This window comes from Aquila chrysaetos, chromosome 6 (genome assembly GCF_900496995.4).
Source record: "Aquila chrysaetos chrysaetos chromosome 6, bAquChr1.4, whole genome shotgun sequence".
Classification (NCBI taxonomy): domain Eukaryota; kingdom Metazoa; phylum Chordata; class Aves; order Accipitriformes; family Accipitridae; genus Aquila; species Aquila chrysaetos.
In genome coordinates, this window is record NC_044009.1 from 36,234,699 (window position 1) to 36,243,737 (window position 9,039).

The 9,039-nt window shown below is 71.4% G+C and overlaps 1 protein-coding gene across 1 annotated transcript; it reads right to left on the reverse strand.

The window, feature by feature from the left end:
- Positions 1-42: 42 nt before the first annotated feature.
- On the reverse strand, positions 43-5,584 carry CTDSP1 (CTD small phosphatase 1). Its single transcript, XM_030017037.2, has 7 exons — positions 5,446-5,584; positions 3,784-3,926; positions 3,444-3,545; positions 3,125-3,181; positions 2,499-2,591; positions 2,047-2,232; positions 43-1,951 (listed from the first exon to the last, which is right to left on the reverse strand). Exons 1-7 carry the CDS (start codon positions 5,510-5,512, stop codon positions 1,823-1,825), a joined length of 777 nt encoding a protein of 258 aa, XP_029872897.1. The 5' UTR covers positions 5,513-5,584; the 3' UTR covers positions 43-1,822.
- Positions 5,585-9,039: the final 3,455 nt, after the last annotated feature.

The window sequence follows — 9,039 nt, forward strand, 5'->3', positions numbered from 1 at the left end:
GCGTGCACACACTCGCGCACACACAGGACTCACCTTTCCAAGATGGTTTGACAGCTTTAATCACATGAAGGCACTTGGATCTGGTCCCCCAGCCCTCCCCAGTCCCCCCAGTGCTGCCTCCGGACCCCCCCCGGACCCCCCAAGGGTGCCCAGCATGGGGTCTGTGCTCCTTGGGTGCTGCAGCACCCATGGGTGCTTGCTGGGCAGTGGGCTTTGCTGGTGCCGTTTGACTTGTCTAATATAAAGTGCTGAGTTCAACCCTCCTGGAGGGGCAGGATCAGGCCCGGGGCAGGCAGGGGTCCCGGGGGGGTGGGTGTGCCACAGCATCCCCCATCCCACCCCCCCGCCGTGGGGCAGGGGCTGGAGGCAGGGTGCGGGCAGGCCTGGGGGGACCCCTGCCTGCCCCCGGCACCCAGTGCTGGGAGAAGGGGAGCGCCAGCAGGAGCCAGCTGGGCAGCACCGGAGAGCTAAAACCCCTCGCATTCCCCCCCCCCCCCCGCAGATACTGCCCCCCCTTCCCTGGCACAGCGGTAAAAAGGCACCCATGATTTTTTGGGAAACCGTTGCTTTTCCCCCTAAAAAGATATGAGACATTGTCCATATTGCGATGCTAAAAAAGGCCTGGCTGAGCTCAGCCTCCCCCCCCCCCCCCCCAAAACCCCTCCCTGAGAGCCCCCAGCCCCTCAAGGCTGGGGGACACCCTGGCACGAGCCCAACCCCACGGGGGTCAGGGTAACCCCCAAGCTGCAGGGAGGGGGGCTCTGCAGTGCACCCCACCCCTGCCCCAGCTGGGGGGCTGGGGCTGGAGTAAAGCTAGGGGGGGCACACTAAGGCTGGTATGGGGGTCCCTCCCCCCTGGGAGTCGCAGCCTTTGGTGAAGCTGCGGAGGGATGGGGAGGGGATGTGTGGGCCCCCTGGCAAGAGAGGGGACCCCCCTCCTGGTGACTGGAGTGGCTCCCACTAACACAGTGTAACTGGGAATGAGGGCGGAGGCAACCAGACCCCCCCCCCCACAGGAAGAAACTGAGGTTGGAGGGGGTGAGTTAAGAGCCCCCCAGGCACACCCCTTGCAGGGCTGGGGGCGACATGGAGACGTGACGTCCCAAGGCACGTGGGGGGCATTTGCGGCCGGGGGCTCAGCCCTGAGGCCGGGCTGCCCCCCAAAACACACCCCCTAGGCGGGGGGCAGCAGAAGGCACGGGGGGGGGGTAGGGACGTGCCCCCCCCCCGAGGTGATCAGCTGCACCAAGGGCAGAGTTAAGGGTAGGGTGTTGGCCCTATGCACCAAGGCCAATAAGACTCCCCCATTTTTCAGGGGGTGGCAAGGGGTTAACCTGTCCCGTAGCCCCTGCAGATTGGGGCTGAGGGCCGCCAGCCCCCCCAGCAGGCAGAGCCCAGTTGGGGGGGGTGTAGTCCCCCCCAAAGGCAGTGGAAAGCAGCAGCTGCTGACCCCCCCCCCTCCCCACTCGGGGGGACACAGAGGGGAAAAGGACCTGAGAACCGTTTCGGGGAGGGGGCACGCAGGTTGAGGGGGGGCGGGACAGCGGGGGAGGACGGGATCCCCCCCAACAGGTCCCCAGCACAGCAAGGCAGCGGGTCACCCACGGCCCCCCTCTCCTCCGTGGGAAGGGGGACACCCAGCTCCCCGTCGGGGGCACCCGCATCTCCCACCACCAGCAGGCAGGGAGGGCACCCGCGCCCACCGGGGCTGGGGAGGACGATGGGGGGGGGTGCACACTGGGACACACCCCCCCGCCTAAAATAAGGCACCCGGCTGCCACGGCGGTGCCCCTTGGCAGCACCCGGCGGGGTGGGGGGGCCACTAGCTGTTAGTCCGCTGCTTCTTGAGCACTGCGTACACGTCCTCCACCTTGCTGAGCCTCTCGAAGAAGGGCAGCAGGTCCAGCAGCTCCGTGTCCGCCATGTTATCGAACCAGGAGGCCACCGGCACCTGCGGGCAGCGCAGTGGGCAGCAGCTGAGGCGGGGGCCCCCCCGCCACCTGCCCTCCGTACCCCCCCCCCCAGCCTCACCCCAGGGGTACGTACGGCGTTATCAGGGTGGAAGATGTAGGATGCGGGCGAGTTGTCCACAATGATGATGCGGCGCAGGTCGCGGCCCAGGCGGCTCAGGTCCTTCACGTAGTTGCCGCGATGGAAGACGCAGGATTCCCGGAAAAGCCGTGCCCGGAAAGCCCCCCATTTATCCAGCAGGTCGGCCACAGGGTCCGCGTACTGCGGGCACGGGAAGGGGGTCACCGGGTCGCACCGTGCCACCGTACCCCCCCCCCCCCGGTGATGACGGCACCCAGCCCTGCACCAGTGCTAGCTCACTCTGTGCCTCAGTTTCCCTGGCCGGCGCCTGAGAGGGGCAGGCACTGCCTGCAGGCACGCAGGGGACGAGGGGCCACCGATGCCCACGGGTGGGCAGGCAAGGGGAGTTGTGCCACCCGAGGGGTGGCCGGGAAGGGGAGGGCGATGGCGGCGGGGGGGGCACCCACCTTGGCCAGGCTGGCGGTGAAGAGCACGCACTCGAAGAGCTCACCCATGCGCTGCAGGAACTCGTCCACGTGTGGCCGCTTGAGCACATACACCTGCGGGCACGGGGCAGAGGGCAGCGCGCCGCGGGCGCCGGCAACCCGGCGTCCCCCCCCAGCACCCCCATGCCCACCCTGGGGGACAGCCGTGTCCCGGAGCCCAGCCAGCGGCTCCCTGCTGCGCAAGGGAGGCAGAGGGCTGCCTGCGCCCCGTGCCGTGGGGGCTACCCGGCGCGGGCTGGGGGATGCCACGGCCCCGCTGGCGCGTCCGAGACGAAGCGTCTGGCCGGCTCCGGAGCCAAGTAACCGAGAACAGGCTGACTGCCCAGACCACAGCCTATCCTGGATTACTTGAACCCGGGACCAGCCACTGCAGCAGGGCAATGTGCCAGGACCCCCCCCCGCCCCACCTCCCCACCCCGCCGGGAGGATGGGCACCCACCTCTGCCCCCCGAGGTGCCAGCCCTGGCACCCTGATGCCCCTGACCGTCCGCGGGTGCAGAGCGCTGGGACGGCTCCCGGTCCCTGGGGAGGGAGCAGAGGGGGCTGTGCCCCCCCGCCCACTGGGCACCCCTTACCCCCGTTGTTACCTGGTGCATGATGCCATCGATTTCCACGGGAATGATGAAGTCGGCGTTGTTCACCGGCTGGGGAGGGCACAGCAGGGTCAACGCCAGGCAGGCACCCCCTGCCCAAAAGCTGCCTGCCCTCTGCCCGCGATGCACCCCCTGCCAGCCCCGCAGCCCCCTCGCAGGGACGGACACCCCAGCCGACCCAGCAGGGCTGCGCTGGGTGCTGCTCCTGGGTGCCGGGCATCATTTGGGGGGGGGTGGGGGTGGGTGGGTTGCAGAGCAGGTGGGGGGGGCGGGGAGGGGCAGGAGAGGTGGAGGGGGCCGGGGCGTCCCCCACCTTGAAGGAGCTGTGCACCAACGTCTCATCCAGGTCGATGACCACGCACAGCTTGCTGGCGTCCTGCGGCTTGATCTCGGGCAGGAGGTGTTTGACGGCAGCCTGCGGCAGGGCGGGGGGCACAGGCAAACCCGGGGGGGTCACCGGGGTGGCCAGGGGCACCCCCTCCCCTCCTGCCCACCCAGAGAGGGGGCACGGCAGGGGGGAGCCCATTTAGACACCCCCCACCCCATCCTGGCACAGGGGAAGCGCTGGGGATGGGCAGCCTGGCCCCCCCCTCAGCACTGCCCCCCTCCCCAATGCCAGGTTGGGGGGGGGGGTGCCCGGGGGGGGGGGGTACCTTGGGCAGGGCCCCGTTCTCCTCCACCAGCAGCGGGGCGCTGGTGGTGCCGGCGCAGGGCTCCCCCTCATCGCGGCACAGGCAGCAGAAGAGGGACTGGAGGATGCTGCGGCTCCGCGGCTTCTTGGCGGGGGCCTGGGTACCTGAAGGGGGGGGAGTGGGGTGTAAAGGGGGGACACGAGTGCCCCCGGGGTTCCCCCCAGCCCCGGCACGGCGAGGGGGGGGCGGGTGAGCCGGGTTCGGGGTGTTGGCGCCGGACACGGGAGGTGCCGGGGGGAGCCCCCCGGAGCCCCCCCATGCCCTTATCAGCCCCCGGCACCCATCCGGCCGCCCTTCCTGCCCCGCCAAGGGCCGGCGCCGCGCCGCGGACACGAGTGTTTGGAGACACCCCCCCCCTCCACAGCCCCTCGCCCGGGCACATCCCCTGCCACGGGTGACCCCCGTGGGCCCCCCGCCGCGGCTGGAGACCCTACAATAACAGAGCGGGGCGGCCGTGGACCCCCGGCTCGTCCCCGCTGTCCCTCCCCGCGGGGCACTGACCCACGCGGGTGGGCGGTCCTGTGGGCGGGGCCTCGCCCAGGGAGGCGGGGCTTACAGACCCTCTTTTCCCCGCCCCCCAGCCAGCCCCCCCTTCTCATTGGCCGACTCGAGCGTACCGGAGGCGAGAAGCAAATCAGGGCGAAGTGCCCGCCCCTGGGCGCCGTTCCCGCAGCCCCCATTGGGCGGATCAAGGGGAAACTGAGGCAGAGGGGCAGCTCCTGCCCGCCCCGGGCACCGGGGGTAGCGCGGCGGCTACAGCCCCTTCCCCACTGGCCCCGCGGGCCGGATCCTGCCCCCAGCCCAGCCCAGCCCAGCCCGGGCCGGGAGCGGGGCCGGCCTGGGCCAGGAGCTGCAGCTCCCCCGGTCGTGCCCCCCCAGGAACCGGGCCAGGGCCCCGCGCCCCGGCGGCCCCGTGGGGCGCCCCACGGCAGGGAGCCCGTGGGGCAGGAGCTGCGCACTAGGGACGGAGCCCGTTCCCACGCTTGTCCCCCCGGCCCCGCCAGCTCCCCCGGCCGGCGGGCAGCACACAGGCAGCGCTCCCCGCTAAACCCCCTGCGCTGGGTGGAGGGAGCGCAGCAGACGTGTGGGGGGGACGGGACGGGGCGCCGGGCTGTGCCCCGGGCTGCAGCGGGGTACCCAGCGCTCTCCCCCCCCATCCCTGCCTCAGTTTCCCCACCGGCGCTGCGTGCACCCCCCCCGCCCGGCTCCGGAGGAAACAGCGCAAATACGCCGAGCGCCGGGGCCCGAGCAGCGCCCCGAGCACCCCAGGGTCACCGACGGGACTCGGGGGGACGGGAGGGGACGCAGCACGGCCTCCCGCGCCCCGGTGGGTGCAGACGAACCCGCTCCCTCCCAGCCCCGGGCCCCCCACACACACCCCCCCGTGCCCAGCGCGTCCCCCTCCAGCCCCGGAGCAGCGGGACGCACGGGGGCAGGCTGAGACCGCCCGCGGCTCATCACACCCTCCGGGAGCAGCCGCCCGTAGGCCTCCAGCCCCCCACCCCAGCCCCGCGATGCCGGAGACCCCGAAGACCTCTCCCCACCACCACCACCACCCTCTCCCGCACCAGGGAGGGGGGGGGTGGGAGGGAAGGAATCCCCCCCCCCCCCCCTCCGCGTTACCTTTCTCCTGCAGCGGGGCGCTCCCCTCCTCCCTGCTAACCTGGGCGATGATGGACTGGTGCTCCATGGGCGCCGGGGGGGGGGGGGGGGAATGGGAGGGGGCGGCCCCCCCCCGGCGCGGCCCCCGGGGGGGGGGGGCGGGGCGGGGGCCGGCGGCGGCGCGGGGCGGCGGGCGCGGGAGCGGCGCCGCGGAGGAAACTTTGTTACAACATGGAGTTTCCTCCGCCCGGGCTGGGGCTGCAAACATGGAACCCGGGCGCGGTTTCAAGGAACCCCTTAAAAGGGCAACGCCGGGGGGGACCCCCTCCTCCTCCTCCTCCTCCTCCTCCCACTCCCACCTCCGCCTCCCCGCACCCGCCCCGCGGGGGAGGAGCGGGGGTCCCCACCGAGACGCGACCGGCATCGGGGGTGCAGGGGGGTTGGCGGCCTCTGAGGAGGCGTCTGCGGCTCTTCTTTGGCTAGAAAGGACACCCCCCCCCCCCCCCCCGCTCCTTGAGCCATGGTGGTCGTACGGGGCTCCCCCACACCCCTCCGGCTGAGGGATAATGGCGAGGGGGATCAGCCCTGCTGTCACTCCCCCAGGTGTCACCCCCCCCCCCATTCAGCTGGCGGCCCCGGGGGAAGGACCCCCCCTGCAGCCACCCCCGGCATATGAAGCCCCCCCGCCATGCTGGGTGTCCCCTGGAGCGGAGACCCCTGGACCCGGTGGCTCTAGGCTGGGGGGTCACCAGCTCCCCCCGGGGACAGGTTCCCTATTGCCAGAGCAGGCCAGTGCTCGGGGCAACAGGTGCTGGGGGGGCTGCACCAATAACGACCTGCTTTTTTCTTTGTTTCCCTCTTTCCCCTACAATTTCCCAATTATTTGGGAAATCAATATATATATCTCATCAATATATATACTTCCCCCTGCAATTCCTCTCCTCCTGCCTTCGGGGGGAAGCGGGGCTGTTTCCAGGTGCTCACCGAGAAGCAGCTCTTACCGGGAGCTTCAGGGTGTAACAACCCCTTCAGGAGAAACTCGTGCCCCCGCCCCAAGCCCCCCATGTGCTGGCATCCTCCATCCCCAGCCCCTTTCCCCCAGCAGCCTTGTACCGCCGTGCCCCCAGGCAGCGACCGGCCCTGGGGGGTTTCCAGCCGGTCCCGGTCGCCTCCCCCCTTGCCATCTCGGCGGCAGGAGATGCTGTGCCCCCTGTCAGCCCTTCCCCGGGGGCAGAGCAGGTTGGAAATTCCCCATCTGAGCTTGTTTGGGGTCTTTCCACCTCTCCCAGCTGCGGTTTGGGAGCTTCGGGGGCTGAGGTTGTCCTTTCTGGCCCGGCGGGGACCAGGGGCACTGGCGAGGCAGCGGTGCCCGCGGCAGCCCACCCGGGTACCGCTCTGCCCCCCCGGCTCGCCGGGGCTGAGCCCGCCCCGTACGGTGGGAAACGAGTCTGGGAGGGGACCTGTCCCCCCCCGCCAGCGTGGGGCACAAGGGGGGGCACGACACATACCCACAGGTGACCCCTCTGGGAAACGGGGTCCGGCATCGGGAGGTACCGTACCCCCCCCGGGGAGTCGGGATGCTGCGGGGCCGGCGGGACCAGGCAGGCGGTGGAAACGCTGGCAGAGCAAAAAGCCGGTTCGCACCTGCGGCTCCCGCTCTCCCAGCTGGGCGCAGGGCACCCCGGCACCACGATCCCGCGGGGGAGCCGTGGCATGGACCGGACTGCGGCTGGGAACCGGGACACCGCGTCCTGCCACCTCCTCTGCCTGCTCTGAGGGTGGGCAGCGGTCGTGCCTCAGTTTCCCTGCCCCTCCGCAGTGCCGGACAGGGAGGCAGCCGGCACTGCCCCCCTGCCCGGCTAGGAGGAAGAGGAAGGAAGAGGCTGTGCTTCCTCCGCTCTCTATTTTGGGCTGACCTGTGCTGCTCCTTTAGCCCAGGTGGAGCCGGGCAGGATGCCTGCCCCGTCCCCAGCGGGCTGGCTGGCCTGGGCTGGGCTGCCGGTGGGTGCCAGGGGATGCTGCCCACCGTGGGGACAGGTCTGGAGGCCACACGCTGTCCCCACCAGGACCCCGTTCCTCTGGCCGAATCCTCTTCCTTCCATGATGAGCCATGAGCAGGCAGCAGCCCCAGCTCAGCCAGGCCCTGCTTGTCCTCTAATTAATGTAATTAGGAAAGTCTCCAAGCCAGACGCCTGCAGCGGCAGTTGGAGCATCGCTTCCAGCTTTGCTGCTTGCTCAGGGGCAGATGGGGCAGCTGGGGAGCCCGGGGGGACGTTGTCCCCGTCTTGGGGTTGTGGGACAAGCTGGGGACACGGGGCTTGTGGGATGAGGGGCCTCATCCTGCACCCCCAGGCCAGGCCAGGAGCAGGCAGACCCCAGCTGGATGTATGGGCTGCAGCTTGTGGGTACAGGGCAGAAAGGCACCCCTGCCTCCGGGACCCCTCTGTGCCACCCCAGTGCCCCCAGGCTGGGGTCCCGGTTATGCTGTGTCCCCTGTTCCCCCAGCTACCATGGCCCGGGGAGCTCTGCCCCACCGAGTGCTGCCCCACAGCTGGGACCTCGGGCTGGGCACCTCCTGCTAAGAGCTGGGCCCAGGCAGGTGCCCCCGGTCCGGGGATGCCCTGGGGTGGGGGTCCCGGCCAGAGAAGGGTGATGCCCCCAGGCACAGCCCTAGGGACCCCCTGTCCCCCAGACGAGCCGTGGGGCTGATCCCTGCACCCCCCAGCCCCGACCCCGGGGCGGAGGTGCCCCTTGCAGCCACCGTGGGGCGCGGGGGGGGGGTTGGTCCCTGCTCCGCCTCCCCACGGCCGGTGGCGGCCCCGGCGACGGGGGTCGGCTGCGCCGCTTGGAGGGGGGGGGACACGGAGACGACCCCGCCTTTCGGTGGGCCCCACCGCTCTGGCTCCTCCTTCAAGCAGCGCGAAGCCGGGCCAAAGCGGGGGCGGGGGGGAGGCACCTCCCCAACCCGATCGGCATCGCCCTTTTAAGGAAGGGGAAATTCTTCACATAAACAAGCGCGGCCCCCGGGAGCGGGGGGGGGGGGGTCCCCCTTCCCGGGGGGGGGGGGGGGGGGAGCACGGGACGGGGGGGGGGGGGTCAGCCCCCCCCCCCCCCAAATTACCGCCCTCCACCTCCCGGCCGTGCTGCTTTGGGAAGGGGGATTTTGGGGTTGGGGGGGGGGTGCTGGGGAGAGGGGGGAGCCTTGAAACAGCCAGGGAGCGTCTCGCAAGTGCGGACCTCGGCGGGGGGCGAAGCGCGGCGGGACCCCCCCACCCAGGGTGCGGGGCCGCGGGAGACGGGGGGGGGGGCGACGGCCGCCCCCGGAGAGGGCCCGAGCGGCTCCGCATCCGCATCCGGCGGGGCCGGCGGGCGGGAAACGGGGCATCCGGGGCGGGGAGGGCACGGTGGGCCCCCCCACCTCCCCGCTCCCCTCGGGGGAATGCGAAGAACTGGGGCTGAGGCCCCCCTCCCTCGCCCCCACGGTCACGCGTGGGTCTATGCAACCCCCCCGCCGAGCCCCCCCAGCCTGGGGCAAAGGGTCCGGGCCGGGGTATGGGGGGGCCGTGGGGGTCCCGTCCCCGCCCCGGGGTCGCGCAGCAGCAGCGAGGCTGAGGC